The sequence below is a fragment of the Sturnira hondurensis genome, unplaced genomic scaffold, assembly GCF_014824575.4.
Source record: "Sturnira hondurensis isolate 20B ecotype Veracruz unplaced genomic scaffold, ASM1482457v3 Scaffold0002840, whole genome shotgun sequence".
Lineage (NCBI taxonomy): Eukaryota > Metazoa > Chordata > Mammalia > Chiroptera > Phyllostomidae > Sturnira > Sturnira hondurensis.
In genome coordinates this window covers 4122780-4139394 of record NW_028075471.1, presented here as the reverse complement: position 1 = coordinate 4139394, position 16615 = coordinate 4122780, and the positions used below count along the sequence as shown (strand labels likewise).

At 37.3% G+C, this 16615-nt stretch overlaps 1 protein-coding gene across 1 annotated transcript in view; it reads left to right on the top strand.

The window, feature by feature from the left end:
• DNAH12 (dynein axonemal heavy chain 12) overlaps positions 1-16615 on the top strand; it is a 234256-nt gene that overhangs the window by 46774 nt on the left and 170867 nt on the right. The window contains exons 14-17 of the mRNA XM_037040727.1: positions 12710-12835; positions 13995-14129; positions 14463-14656; positions 15215-15458. Of these exons, the coding sequence (XP_036896622.1) occupies positions 12710-12835; positions 13995-14129; positions 14463-14656; positions 15215-15458 (699 nt within the window). The remainder of the gene's footprint in view (positions 1-12709; positions 12836-13994; positions 14130-14462; positions 14657-15214; positions 15459-16615) is intronic.

The following is a 16615-nucleotide window of genomic DNA, read 5'->3' as shown; positions in this document are numbered from 1 at the left end:
ATAAACAATACACTGTAAGAAATAAATAGTAGGTTAGATGAAGCAGAGGATCAAACTAGTGTTTTGGAAGACAAGGGAGAAAACATCACCCAGCAGAGAAGTAAAAAGAAAAAAGAATTTTAAAAAGTGAGGAGATCATATGGTATTTCTCTTTATGCGATCTCACCTATAAGTGGAACCTAATCAACAAAACAAACAAGCAAGCAAAATACAACCAGAGATGTTGAAATAAAGAACAAACTGACAGTAACCAGACAGCAGTGGGGAGAGGGATAATAGGGGATAAGACTGGAAGGGCCATCAAGGAACATGTGTAAAGGACACATGGATAAAATCAAAAGGGGTAGGTTTGAGAGTGGGGGTGTGGTGGGGTGAAAATGGAGGCAACTGTACTTGAACAACAATAAAAAAATTCTAATTAAAAATAAAAACAGGAGAGCTTAAGAAATATTTTAGACAACATAAAGTGTAATAACATCTGATTCATGGGAATACCAGAAGGAGAGTGAGCAAGGGATCAAGAACCTATTTGAAGAAATAATGAAGGGGAGAGGGGAGGGAATTTTGGGAGAAAATGGGAAGGGTTTACAGGACAAGTATAAAGGACACATAGACAAAAACCAGGGGGGTTGGAATGGGAGGGAGGTGAGGAGCACTGTGGGGGATGGGCTGGGATGGGAGTAAAAGACAGAAAACTGTACTTGAACAGCAATTAAAATAAATTTAAAAAAATAATGACCCAAAATTTTCCTAATGTGGTGAATTTCCCTGGAATTCCTAACACAAGTCCAGGAAGTTCAGACAGTCCCAAACAAGTTGGACTCAAAGAGGCCTACACTGAGATACATCCCAATTAAAATGACAAGGCTTAAAGACAAGAAGAGAATCCTAAAAGCCACAAGAGAAAAAGCAGGGATTTACCTACAAAGGAGCACCAATTAGACTGGCGTCTGATTGCTCAACAGAAAGATTTCAGGCTAAAAGGGAGTGGCATGAAATATTCAATCTAATGAAAAGCAAGGACCTATAGTCAAGGCTACTTTACCCAGCAAGAACTATCATTTAAAATTGAAGGAGAAATAAGGAGCTTCCTAGGCAAGAAAAAGCTAAAGGAGTTTGTTTTTTTTTTTTAACACAAAACTGGTACTAAAACAAATGTTAAAGGGCTTTCTTTAAGGAGAAGAAGAAAAAGAGAAAGAAAAGATAAAACAGAAGAAAGAGTCTATTAGCAAAATGGCACTGCATACATATCTATCAACAATCACCTTGATGTAAATGGCTTAAATGCTCTGACCAAAAGATATGAGGTAGCTGAATGGGTAAGAAAACAAGATCCACATATATGCTGCCTGCAAGAGACCCATTTCCAATTGAAAGGGGCACACAGACTGAAACTAAAGGGATGGAAAAAGATATTTCATGCAAATGGAAAAGAAAAAAAAAGCTGAGGTAGCAGTACCTATATCCAACAATATAGACTTTAAAACCAAGGCTATATACTAAGAGACAAAGAAGGACACTACATAATGATAAAGGGGAAAATCCAGTAAGAGGGTAAAACCCTAGTAAATATTTATGCACCCAACATAGGAGCACCTAAATATATGAAGCAAATCTTGATGTACATAAAAGGAGACAGTGACAGAAATACAGTCATAGTCAGGGATTTTAACGCCCCATCGATTTCAATGGATAGCTCTTCCAGGCAGAAAATCAACAAGAAGACAGCAGCCTAAAAACAACATATGAGATCAAATGGAGTTAATTGATATCTTCAGAGCATTCCACCCCAAGCATAAGAATATACATACTTTTCAAGGGCACACAGAACAATTTCTAGGATAGACCCCATGATTCTAGGACATGAAACAAATCTCAATAAATTTAAGAAATTGAAATCTTATCAAGCATCTTCTCTGACCACAAGGCTATGAAACTAGAAGTTAACCACAAGAAGAACACTGAAAAATATGCAAAGACATGAAAGCTCAATAACATGTTATTAAACAGTGAATGGGTCAAAACAACAAAACAAGGAAAAAATTGAAAGATTCCTTAAAGCAAATGAAAATAAGGATTCAACAATCCAAAATATGTAGGACACTGGGAAAGCAATCCTAAGAGGGAAGTTCATAGCATTACAGGCCTATTTCAAAAAAAAAAAAAAGAAAGAAAGAAAGAAAAAGAAAAAAGAATGAAAGAGCTCAAATAAACAATCTAAATTCACAGTCAAAGGAACTTGAAAAAGAACAACAAAGTCCAAAGTAAGTAGAAGGAAGGATATAATAAAGATCAGAGAAGAAATAAATGAAATAGAGTCTAAAAAATGATACAAAAGATCAATGAATCCAAGACATGGTTCTTTGAAAAGATAAAAAAGATTGACAAACATTTAACTAGACTCATCAAGAAAAAAAGACCCATAAATAAAATCAGAAATTAAAGAGGAGAAATAACTAACAAAGAAATACAAAGGATTGTAAGAAAATATTATTAACAATTATGTAATCAACAAATTGGATAAACTGGATGAAATGGATATATTCTTAGAAACATACAATCTTCCAAAAATAAATCAGGAAGAATTAGAGAATCTGAGTAGAAGATTATACCTAATGAAATTGAAGCAGTAATCAAAAAACTCCCAACAAACAAATGCCCTGGAACAGATGGCTTTAGAGATGAATTTTATCAAACATTTTGAAAGAAGTAACACCTCTCCTCAAACAAATTGATAAAATTCAAGAGGAGGCAAGGCTCCCCAAATCATTTTACAAGACTAGCATTATCCTAATTCAAAAACCAGATAAAGAGGAGTTCCAGCCAAGATGGAGGTAGAAATTCTTTGCTTCCTCACACAATCAAAAGGAGGATAACAGCCAATCTAAAATCAATAAACAATCAGAAGTATCAGAAAATCAAACTGCATGGAACACTGATGACCAGGAAATTAGAGAAAAAGTCAACTAGAACAACCAGACTGTTAAGAACCCATGGCGCAGGCGGACTGGAAAGAAACCTTGGCAAGGCAGCAGACTACGTGGATGGGTCTGGCTGAAGGTGAAACTGAGATGCAGAGTTGACTGAACTATGGTGTTGCTGCAGTGGGAGAAACTCTCAGTCTCACAGGAGAAGCAAGCTGCATTGTTCCCTCTCTGGCCTCGCCACCACATGCAGCACTGCAGTATAGCAAGGTGGCCTGCCCAGCCCTGGTGAATACCTCAGGCCCTGCCCCTTTACAATTTAGCAGATGCACCGAGTCAAAGAAATATGGCCCAAGTGAAAGAATGGAGTAAAACTTCAGAAAGAGAGCTAGGCGATGAGAAGATAGCTAATCTATCTGATGGAAAATTTAAAGCCCTGGTAATGAAAATGCTCACAGAACTGATTGAGCTTGGCTGAAAAATGAAAGATACCCAAAATGAAATAAATCAGAATATTCAGGGAACCAATAGTCATGGCAAGGAAACCAGGACTCAAAGCAACAATTTGGAACAAAAGGAAGAAATAAACACCCAACCAGAACAGAATGAAGAAACAAGAATTTAAAAAAGTGAAGAAAGACTTGGGAATCTTTGGGACAACATGAAATGTTCCAATATCTGAATTATAAGGGTGCTAGAAGAAAAAGAAAGGCCAAGAAATTGAAAACTTATTGGACAAAATAATGAAGGAAAACTTCCTCAATCTGGCAAAGAAAATAGACTTCCAGGAAGCCCAGGAAGCCCAGAGAGACCCAAAGAAGTTGGCTCCAAAGAGGAACACACCAAGGCACATCATCATTAAGTTACCCAAGATTAAAGATAAAGATAGAATCCTAAAAGCAGCAAGAGATAAGGAGACAGTTACTTACAAAGGAGTGTCCATTAGACTATCAGCTAATTTCTCAAAAAAAGCCTTGCAGGCAAGAAGGTGCTGGAAAGAAGGATTTGAAAGTCATGAAAGGTAAGGGCCTACATCCAAGATTACTCTATCCAGCAAAGCTTTCATTTAGAATGGAAGGGCAGATAAAGTGCTTCCCAGATAAGGTCAAGTTAAAGGAATTCATCTTCACCAAGCCCTTATTATATGAAATCTTACAGGGGCTTGTGTAAGAAAAAGAAGATAAAAAATATGAACAGTAAAATGACAAGAAGCACAACTATCAACAAATGAACCTATAAGAAAAGAAAAACAATGAAAATAAAAACTAAGCAAACAATTAGAACAGGAACAGAATCATAGAAGTGGACACCACGAGGAGCGATTTCAGTGGTGGGGGGGGGAGGAAGGAGTGGGGGGAGGGATGGGAAAAAGAAGCATAATTAACAGGCATAAAATAGATGGGGAGAGATAAAAATGGTATTGGAAACAAAGAACTAAAAAAACCCAATAACTCCTTATATAAAGAACTCATGGACATGAACTAAGGATGGCAGGAATGCTGGAGGGTTGGGGGTGCAGGGTGCAGGGATAAACGGGAGAAAATTGAGAAAACTGTAATAGCATAATCAATGAAATATACTTAAAAAACCCAAAACTAAATAAAGGCAGTACAAAGGAAGAAAATTATAGGCCAATATGCCTGATGAACATAGATGCTAAAATCCTCAAAAACACATTAGCAAACCAAATATAGCAATGCATGAAAAAGTTCATACACCCTGATTAAGATGTGTTTATTCTGGGAATGCAAGGTTGGTACAACATTCCCAAATCAATAATGTGATTCACCACATAAACAAATGAAGAATAAAATCTCATGATCATATCAAGAGGTATAGAAAAAGCATTTGATAAAATCCAGCAACAATTTATGATCAATACTCTTGGCAAAGTGGAAATTGAGGGAACATACCTAAACATAATAAAGGCCATATATGACAAATCCACTGCCAGCATCATACTCAATGGGCAAAAACCACTAGCATTACTATCAAGATGGGGAACAAAACAGGGATGTCCACTTTCAACTCTTATTCAACATAGTACTGGAAGTCCTACCCACAGTAATGAGACAAAAAGAACTACAAGGCATCCAAATTGGAAAGGAAGAAGTAAGACAGTCCTTATTTGTAGATGACATTATACTGTATGTAGAGAACCCCAAAGATTCCACCAGGAAACTACTAGAATGGATAAATGAATTCAGCAGAGTAGCAGAATATAAAATTAATATACTGATTTCTATCAGTTGCATTTCACTATGACAATAAAGAATTAATACAAAGTGATGGATGCATAGGTAGATACACTTTGCCTCCTCACACAAGCAAAAGAAGGACAACCACAAATTTAAAAACAAAAACCAACCATAACTGCTAGAAAATCAAACTGTATTAAAGTCCAACAACCAAGGAGTTGAAGAAGAAACATTCATTCACTGGTAGGAGGGGTGGAGTTGGGCATCCAAGGAGGAGAAAGCATGCAGCAAGGTAGCTGCTGGAGGAGTGGGTGGGTGAGGTGGTACCTGGTGGACTGGGCAGTCCCACATTTGCATGTGGATAAATGGGAGGAACAACTGGGAAGTGAGACAGACTGTGCAACCCATGGTTCCAGCATGGGGAAATAGAGCCTCAAAACCTCTGGCTATAAAAATCTGTAGGATTTGTGGTGCCAGGAGAAAGTCCAGCTTCACAGGAGAGTTTGTTGGGTATACCCACAGGGTCATAGAATGAACATAAGCCCACACACCCGTTAATCAGCACCAAAAGGGCCCAATTTGCTTGTGGGGAGCAGGGGAACTGACTGAAAGCCCACCGAGAGTCTAGCAAGCTGACTGTTCCCTTTCATATCCTTACCTCATGTATAGCACCACAACACAGCAATGTGGGTTGCCCCACCCTGGTGAGTACCTAACACTCCACTCTTTAGAATGTAACAGGTGCACCAAGACAAAAAATATGGCCCAAATTAAAGAACAGATCAAAGCTCCAGAAATACAACTAAGTGTTGAAGAGGTAGACAACCTATCAGATGCAGAGTTCAAAACACTGGTAATCAGAGTGCTCACAGAAATGATTGAGTATGGTTGTAAAACAGAGGAAGAAGTGAAGGCTATACAAAGTGAAATAAAGCAAAACATACAGGGAACCAACAATGAAGGGAAGGAAACGTGCTCACATCAATGATTTGGAGCAGAAGGAAGAAGTAAACATTCAATGAGAATGGAATGAAAAAACAAGAATTCAAAAAAATGAGGAGAGGTTTAGGAACCTCTGAGACAACTTTAAACAATGCAACAGCTGACTCATAGGGATGCCAGAAGGAAAAGAGGAAGACCAAGAAATTGAAAACTTATCTGAAAAAATAATGAAGGAGCTTCCCCAATCTGGAAAAGGAAATAGACTTCCAGAAAGTCCAGGAATCTCAGAGAGTCTCAAAGAAGGTGGGCCTGAGGAAGCATACACCAAGGCACATAATAATTGTATTATGCAAGATTAAAGGGAAGGAGAGAATCTTAAAAGCAGCAAGAGAGAAGGAGACAGTTACAAACTCACAGCTATCAACAACTGAACCTAAAAGAAAGAAACTAAGCAAACAACTAGAATAGGAACATAATCATGGAATTGGAGATCACATGGAGAATTATCAGCAGGGAGAGGGTGTGGGGAGAATAGGGGAAAAGGTACAGGGAATAAGAAACATAAATGGTAGATACAAAATAGCCAGGGGTAGGTTAAGAATAGTATGGGAAATGGAGAAGCTAAAGAACTTATATATATGACCCATGGATGTGAACTACATGGGGGGTGGGGAACGCTGGTGGGATGGGGGGTGAGGGTGGAGGAGAATAAGGGAAATCATAATAGCAAAATCAATAAAATATATTTTAAAAAAGAACTAACAGAAAGAGAAATTAAAAAAAAACAATCCCATTCACAATTGTTTCAAAAGGAATAAGATATTTAGGAATAAACCTAACCAAGGATGTAAAATGCCTGTACATGGTAAAGTATAAGACACTAAAGAAATTGAAGATACAAATAAGTCAAAGCATACACCGTGTTAATGGATAGGAAGAATTAACATCATTAAAATGTCCATGCTACTCAAAACAATCTATAGATTAAAGTCATTTAAAAATTTTTTTAAAAGAAATATCTAACAGAAGAACCTTTTTTAAAAGTTTTATTTATTTATCTTTAGAGGGGAAGGAGAGAGGGAGAGAAACATCAATGTATGGTTGCCTTTTGTGCGTCCCCTGCTGGGAGTTGGCCTGCAGGGAACTGGCCTGCAACCCAGGCATGTGCCCTGGCTGGGAATCGAACCTTGATCCTTTTGTTCGCAGGCCTGTGCTCAGTCCACTGAGCTACACCAGCCAGGGCCTAATTTTTTTTGAGAAAACTCCATACTGCTTTCCATGGTGGGTGCACCAATCATTCATGAGAGTTTCCTTTTGCCCACTTCATCATCAACTCTTGTCATTTGTGGATTTATTGATGATAGCCATTCTAACATGTGTGAGGTGGTATTTAATTGTGAATTTAATTTGCATTTCTCTGATGAGCAATGACATTGAACATCTTTTTATATGTCTTTTGACCATCTGTATGTCCACTTTGGAGAAATGTCTATTCAGGTCCTTTGCTCATTTTCTCTCTTTTTTTACACTTTTTATTGTTGTTCAAGTACAGTTGTTTCCATTTCCCCCCCACCAATCCCCAACCCCCCCTGCAGCCATCCCCACCTTCCACCCTTGATCCTATCTTCCTTTGGTTTTGTGCATGTGACTTTTGTACATGTTCATAAAAAACATTCGTACTCCCCCCCATCCCCTTCCACCTCCCTTCTGATTACTGTCAGTTTGTTCTTAATTTCACTGTCTCTGGTTATATTTTGCTTGCTTGTTTATTTTGTTGATTAGGTTCCATTTGTAGGTAAGATTATATGGTATTTGTCTTTCACCACCTGGCTTATTTCACTTAGCATAATGCTCTCCAGATCCATCCATGCTGTCACAAAAGGTAGGAACTCCTTTCTTTCTACTACATAGTATTTCATCATGTAAATGTACCACAGTTTTTTGATCCACTCATTTACTGGTGGGCACTGGGGCTGTTTCCAGCACTTTGCTATTGTAAACAACGCTTCTATGAACATTGGGGTGCATAGGTTCTTATGGATTAGTGTTTCAGGGCTCTTAGGGTATAACCCCAGCAGTGGAATTGGCGGGTCAAAAGGCAGTTTCATTTTTAGTTTTTTGAGGGAATTCCATACTGTTTTCCACAGTAGCTGCACCAGTCTGCATTCCCACTAACAGTGCACTAGGGTTCCCTTTTATCCACATCCTCCCCAACACTTGTTTGCTGATTAGTTTATGATGGCCATTCTCACTGGTGTGAAATGGTATCTCACTGTGGTTTTAATTTGCATCTCTCTGATGGCTAGTGATGCTGGGCATCTTTTCATATGTCTTGGGCCCTCTATATATTTTCCTTGGAAAAGTGCCCATTTTTAAATTGTGTTGTTTGTCTTCCTGGAATGGAGTCATGTGAGTTCTTTATGTATTTTGGAGATCAAAGCCTTTTCTCAAGATATCATTGGCAAATGTATTGGTTGGTTCCTTCCCATATGGTTGGTTCCTTTTTCATTTTGCTAATGTTTTCTTTAGCCATGCAGAAGCTTTTTATTTTGATGAAATCCCATTTGTTTATTCTTTCCATTATGTCTCTTGCTCTAGGGGACATATTGGTGAAAATATTGTGTGAAATATCTGAGATTTTCCTGCCTATGTTCTCCTCTAGGACTTTTATGTTTTCATTACTTATATTTAAGTCTTTTATCCATCTTGAATTTATTTTTGTATATGGTGTCAGTTGGTGATTGAGTTTCTTTCTTTCTTTCTTTCTTTTTTAAAGTGATGCTCTTTTTTTAAAGATTTTTATTTATTTATGTATCTTTAGAGGGGAAGGAGAGAGGGAGAGAAACATCAATGTATGGTTGCCTTTTTGTGCATCCCCTGCTGGGAGTTGGCCTGCAGGGAACCAGCCTGCAACCCAGGAATGTGCCCTGACTGGGAATTGAACTGTGATCCTCTGGTTCACAGGCCTGTGCTCAATCCATTGAGCTACACCAGCCAGGGCTGTCTTTTTTTTTTTTTTTTTTGCATGTAGCTGTCCAGCTCTCCCAACACCATTTGTTGAAGAGGCCATTTTTACTCCTTTTTATGCTTTTGTCTCCTTTGTCAAATATTAATTGATCATATAGACTTGGGTTTATTACTGGGCTCTCTGTCCTATTCCATTGGTCTATGTGTCTGTTCTTATGCCAGTACCAGGCTCTTTTGATTACAGTGGCCTTGTAATACAGTTTGATATCAGGCATTGTGATCCCTCCTACTTAGCTGTTCTTTCTAAACATTGCTGCAGCTTTTTGGGGTCATTTATGATTCCATATAAATTTTTAAAGTGTTTGTTCTGTATCGGTGAAATATGTCATTGGACTTTAATAGGTATTGCATTGAATCTGTAAATTGCTTTGGGTAATATGGACATTTTGATGATGTTAATTCTTCCAATCTATGAACACGGTGTATGTTTCCATTTGTTTGTGTCTTCCTTGATTTCTGTCTTCAGTGTTGTGTAGTTTTCTGCATACAGGTCTTTTACTGCCTTAGTTAGGTTTATTCCTAGGTACTTTATTTTTCTTGTTGCTCTGTCAAATGAGTTTTTCACCCTGACTTCTGTTTCTTATATTTCATTGTTAGTGTACAAAAATGCCTTCAATTTCTGAATATTGACTTTGTATCCTGCTGTTTGTCAAAGTCATTTATTAAGTCAAGTAGTTTTTTGGTGGGGTCTATTGGATTTCTTTGTACACTATAACATCATCTGCAAACAATGACAGTTTTGCTTCCTCCTTTCCAATTTGGATGCCTTTTATTTCTTTTTCCTGTCTGATTGCTGTGGCTAGGACTTCTTTTACTATGTTGAATAGTAGTGGTGGAAGTGGACAACCTTGTCTTGTTCCTCATCTTAGTGGGAAAGATTTTAGTTTTTGCTCGTTGAGTATGATATTGGCTGTAAGTCTCTCATATATGGCCTTTATTATGTGGAGGGAATGCTCTCTCTATTCCCATGTTGCTGAGTGCTTTTATTATAAATGGCTGTTGTACCTTATCAAATGCTTTTTCTGCATCTATTGATATGATCATGTCATTTTAGTTTTTCCTTTTGTTTGTGTGATATATTATGTTTATTGATTTGCAAGTATTGCACCATCCTTGCATCCCTGGGATGAATTCCACTTGATCATGGTGTATGATCTTTTAAATGTATTGCTGGATGCAGTTTGCCAGTATTTTGTTGAGGATTTTAGCATCTATGTTCATCAGCGATATTTGCCTATAGTTTTCCTTCTTTGTTGTGTTTCTTTTTTTTTTAAATATATTTTATTGATTATACCATTACAGTTGTTCTATTCCCCCCCTTCATTCCCCTCCACCTGCACACTCCCTCCCCCACCCTTCTCCCCCCCTTAGTTTATAACCACGTGTCTCAAGTTCTTTAGGTTCTATATTTCCCCCACTATTCTCACCCTCCCCCTATCTATTTTCTACCTACCATCTATGCTATTTTCTGTGCCTTCTCCCCCCTTCTCCTCCTCACACCTCCCTGTTTCTAACCCTCCATGTGTTCTTCATTTCTATGGTTCCACTCCTGATCTAGCTGTCCTCTTGGTTTGCTTTTGTTTTAGGTGTGGTTGTTAATAACTGTGTTTTTGCTGTCCTTTCACTGTTCATATTTTTCATCTTCTTTTTCTTATATAAGTCCCTTTAGCATTTCATATAATAAGGGCTTGGTGATGATGAACTCCTTGAACTTGACCTTATCTGAGAAGCACTTTATCTGTCCTTCCATTCTAAATGAAAGTTTTGCTGGATAAAGCAATCTTGGCTGTAGGTCTTTGGATTTCATGACTTGGAATACTTCTTTCCAGCCCCTTCTTGCCTGTAAGGTCTCTTTTGAGAAATCCGCTGACAGTCTGATGGGTACTCCTTTGTAGGTGACTGTCCCCTTATCCCTTGCTGCTTCTAGGATTCTAGAAGTCCTTCATTTCCATCTTGGCTAATGTAATTATGATGTGCCTTGGTGTGTTCCTTCTTGGGTCCAACTTCTTTGGGACTCTCTGAGCTTCCTTGATTTCCTGGAAGTCTATTTCCTTTGCCAGACTGGGGAAGTTCTCCTTTCTTATTTGTTCCAATAAGTTTTCCACTCGTGTCTGTTCCTCTTCCCCTTCTGGTATCCCTATAATTCAGATGTTGGAACATTTAAAGATGTCCTAGAGGTTCCTAAGCCTCTCCTTGGTTTTTTGAATTCTCATTTCTTCATTCTTTTCTGCTTGGTTGTTTCTTTCTTCCTTCGAAAGAAGGAAGATTAATTTGAGTCCCAGTTTCCTTTCCATCCCTATTGGTTCCCTGTGAATTTTCCTTCATTTCAATGAGTTTGGCCTTCATTTGTTCCTCTAATTTGTGACTAAAATCAACCAATTCTGTGAGCATCCTGATCACCAGTATTTTGAACTGTGCACCCAAGAGGTTTGCTGTTTCTTTTTCGCTTAGAGTTATTATTGGCTCTGGGGCTTTGAGTTCTTGAGCCATATTTTGGTCTGTTTGTACCTGTTATGTATGAGGGGCAGAGCCTTAGGTGTTCACCAGGGCAGGGTGACCCGGTCACTGGGTTGTGATGCTGTATGTGGGGGTGGGGTCAAAGAGGGGCAATGGTGGTCCCCTCTGCTGCTTCCCACCACTGGGGCCTGCGCAGTCTGTCTCGCTGCTAGCTCCTTTGCTGATTTATCTGTGTGTGAATGTGTGGCCTCGGTCAGCCTGCTGCCTTACACCCTCACTGAGTCCACCTGTTGCTACACCACACCTGGGATCCACCCATGGCTGCCTGCGTACCTGGGTCAGGGGATCTTTCCTGCTCGACCCTGCTCTGCTGCCGGCTCTGCCCCTCTTAGTGGTCTGGCCGAATGGTTTGTTGTTGTCGGATTTCCATATAGTTCAATTTTTCTGTGTTTTGGCTGCGTTTTTGGCTGCGTTTTTCTGGGCTCTCTCACTCCCCAATTGTGCCTCCTGCCTTATCCCCTTGTCATTGTTGGACTGCAAGTCTGCCACTCACTGTCTGGCTAGCCCAGCCTGTCATGTTGGCACATGTCCTCTCTGCCCCAACTGCTGATCTCTGGCCCTCCTACCATTCTGGATGAATGTTTCTTTAACTCCTTGGTTGTTAGACTTCTATACAGTTCTATTTTCTGAAAGTTCTGGTTGTTGTTGTTGTTTTTTTTAATTTGTTGTCATTCTTTTTTTTGGCTATGTGAGGAAGCAAAGCATATCTACCTATGCTTCCATTTTGGCTGGAAGTCTCATAAAATTCTTTGAAATTAAAAGCAAAGTCTTACTGAATAGAAAGCTGCATATTTTGTCACCTTTTTTTAGTCATGTATAAGGAGGAATAAGAGTACCTTTATTTAAATCATCTGCAAGTGCAAACTTAAAAAGCTTTATTTTCCGTATAGAAGACTGGGATTGTGTGTTAAGAAGCCAAATTAATAAATACTGCAGCTAGTGAAATACCCATCTGATTTGATTGATATGAGATAGCAATTAATAATCCGAGTCATATTGAAATTTGAAAGAGTATTAGAAATTGTTATTGGTTCTTCTCTTTTTCATATTGTGTTATATTTTCTACATGGTGTATATATTATACATGAGCTTCTTTTGTAGGAATCCAAACGCCGATTGAGTTACTTTTTAGACGTTTTTCTATTTCCTCAAGAAGATTTAGCTTTGAATTCAGCTGTCCTTATGTGGCCTTGGAAAATTAATCCTATTTTTGATGAAAATGATGGGGTAAATATATTTTTAGTATATATTTTATATTCTGACATTTTAAGCACAGTGTTTATTTAATTGTACATACTTGATGTCTACCTTTAAAAAGTAAGTGTAGGTATCAATATGAGTTTGGGGCTAGCAAAATCTTATGGCCCTTCAGGCTTAGGATGGGCTGTTAGGCTTAACTCACATGGTCTATTAAGAAGTGAGACTAATGTTAAACAAGTTAGAAGTATTATATAACTTTAAAAAACTATTTTATTTATTCATTCCTAGAGAAAGGGGAAGGGAGGGTGATGCAGAGGGAGGGAAACATCAATGTGTGGTTGTGTCTTGTGCACCCCCCCAACTGGGGACCTAGCCTCCAGCCCAGGCATGTGCCCTGACTGAGGATTGAACCAGTGACCCTTCGGTTTACAAGCTGGCACTCAATCCACTGAGCCACACCAGCCAGGGTGGAAGTATTATATAACTTGTTAATAATAATAATAATAGTAAGCTCTGTACTCAGGGCTTTCCATTTATTCGATCATTTAATATTTACAAAAATCCCAGATAATCTTATTTCCCCCATTTCATAAATGAGAAAAATATGTCTCAGAGAAGTTAAATAACTTGTGTGATATCACAGAAATAAGTAACAGAATTAGGATCCTGAATATAATTTAGATTTTCAAGAAGTCCTAATGCAAACCAGTTTCTTCTAAATTGGGAAATGAGATGGTATAGTAATGCAAAGTCAGATAAACCAAAGTTGTAATCCAGGTTTTGACTTTAATGATTTTATGACATCGGACATGCCTCTTAACCTCTATAAGCCTAAATTTCTTTATCTCTGAAATGAGAATAATAATACCCGTGGTAACATAAGTATATTTTTAATAGTTCTTGACACATGGCATGTGTTTAATGAATGGTAGCTTTTTAATTATTATCTCAGAATTGGTTAAATAGTTACAATATCCAATTAATAAATAAAAATTGTTAGTCACTTGAAAATCTATAAAAATTTGCTTGTGTGGTTTATTGCTCTTTGTATTTTAATATCAGTGCTTCATTTTTACACTCATTTTTATTTCATTAATAGTTATTATTATGCAAAGCATTAAGATTTCTGATGTGATGCTTCCTTTGTAACAAAATAATTAACATGATTAAATTGTCTTTTATAAAGATCATTGAGATTGCTAAACATAAAAAAGAAAATGAGCTAATTGCTAAAAGAGAGAAACTGATTTTGGAAATAGAAAAGGAATCACGCCGCATGGAGGAGTTTGCAGAATTTGCTGAACTGGACCGCATGCAACAGGTCTGATAAATATGTGAGACAGTAGCTATGGCTGGCTCAGAGATTAACACAGGATGTGTTTACATAAGTTTGAAAATATAGAAAAACATGAGCTTACTATGGCAAAACAGGGGCTTGACTCAGTCCCAGAGATAGTACTATTCCTGTGATCTTTTTGTGACTTAGTTTTATAAGATATAACCATACATTTTGCTGTCTATCATGGTAATGTTGTGAAGTTGATATTTAAAGTTCCTATATAAATGCAAGGACATAGTCTATGCAGTATCATATAATCTTATTTTTATAATATTACTTGGATATTTCTTGAGATAAAAAATTATTTGCTTTCAGTATGTGACCGATGTAAGACAACTACAAAAACGTATTCAGGAATCTGAAGAAGCAGTTCAGTTTATTAATAAACAAGAGGAACTTTTCAAGTGGGAATTGACAAAATATCCTGAACTGGATAAATTAAAAGTTAACATTGAGCCCTATCAGAAGTTTTTCAATTTAGTTTTGAAGTGGCAACGAACAGAAAAACGGTAATTTCTGGTAATGTAATAAAAATTAAGCAAATGATGTAAAAGGATTCATAAGCAAATGTATATTGATTTTTTGGTGGTGTTAGCTAAGTATTTAGAGTAGGAATTATCTGTTAATTTAAAAGAGAACCAAGTGTCACATAGGAGAAGCATCAAATGTTTCTAATGTATCACCTCAGTTTACTAATCCATATAATACCTAAAGTATGACTTGAGTTTTCCAGAAGTGGTTCATTTTTTAATGAAATTAATTAATTAATCTGATGAATGTTCACACCAAAAATTAGAAGCGTGGAGTGAGATCTGCATTTTATTTGGACATTGTTAGTCATCCCTTATAGTCTGATACATCTTTTAGCCGTGCAGCATAGCCGAGATGATGGTTTTAGTCTTGTTTCTTTACCATCAGTTCTACCTATGTGACTAAGAAAAACTATTACTCACTCTTGCTTTTACTTGTTTCTTTTTTATAATGAGAGGTCTAGCCTAAAGAGTCCCTGAAGTCCCTTCAGACTCCAGAAGTCTCTGAGTTTAATATTATTTTTTCTTTTAATTCAGGTGGATGGATGGAGGGTTTTTGGACCTTAATGGGGAAACCATGGAAGCTGAAGTAGATGAATTTTCTCGAGAGATTTTTAAGACACTGAAATTTTTCCAAATGAAGCAAAAGAAGGAATTACAAGAAAAAAGAAAGTCAGCAAAAAGACGATCTCTGGAAACAGAGAAGCTTGAAGAAGAACCAAAAGAGAATCCTACTGTAACTATGTGCTCTACAGTAATGGAATACATAAAAGTTTTTAAGGTATGAATGCACTTAGTGATATTTAAGAAAGCCATGGTAGGGCTTTTCACATCATCAACTGGTAAAGAAGATAAATAGATATGGGAGAAAAACCAAAGGTGAATCCAGAAAACTTGACCCATTACTGAATCCATGCTTCATTTTTTTTTCTAATGAAGTCAGCAAAATCAATTTCTTCATAGAAAAATGCTTGACAAAGATAAAGATAAAGATAATAAGAACTAGCTATACAATGATATACAGAGGCTGAAAAATTAATAGGACAGACTGGTTAGTCTAAACTAAGGGCAACAGCACAGGGTAGCAGTTAGTTAGGAAAGTTTTGGAGTCACACTACCTAGGTTTATGTCACAATTCTGTGCTTGTTAGTGGCATATCTTAAGAGAGATGTATAGCCTCTTGTACTTTGGCCACCTCGTTTATGAAGAGAGAATAGTAACAGTTTTGGGGAGAGTTAATATTGCATCCAACTTCCCATGGCAGTAGTGACAGCGATTCTAGTGGTAGAGCCAAGTTTCTACTGTCAATATGCTCGAGTGCAAACTGTGTGATAGGAATTTGAGCTTTGTTTCTGTCTATGTCTAGCACTCTGAGATTCCATGAGGTGTATGAAAAATTTCTAAAGTAACTATTGAAAATTATTCTCAATGTTTAGTGTATTTGTGTGGTTTAAAAAACATGAAAAGGTATATCTGAAAAGTCTTCCAAAGTTTTTCCCCATGTAACTCAGGTTATCAATGTTATTACTTTCTTGTGTATGCTTCCACAGTTTTGTTGCACATATAACAATGTAAGTATATTTTATTATTCTTTCATTGTTTTACATAAAGTATAGCGTACTATATGCATTATTTCTCCCTTTGTTTTGATTAATTTGTCTTGGAGGCCTTTTCTCATTGTACGTAGAGCTTTTTCATACTTGTCGAGCAGTTGAAAGGAGTTTGTCTTCTGTTTCCTCTCCAGCCTCCTAAGGGGGTGCTCTCCACACAGGTCGGCTGTATTACTCTCAGCTTTTTGAATGATTGAGAAGATAACGAATTCCTAGTGAAGCTAAATTTATCTACTTCAAGAGTATTTCCTGTCTACTTTATAGGTTTAAAAAATTAATTTATTTAACAAATACTTATTGAGTGCCTGTTATATCATGATCTGATGAG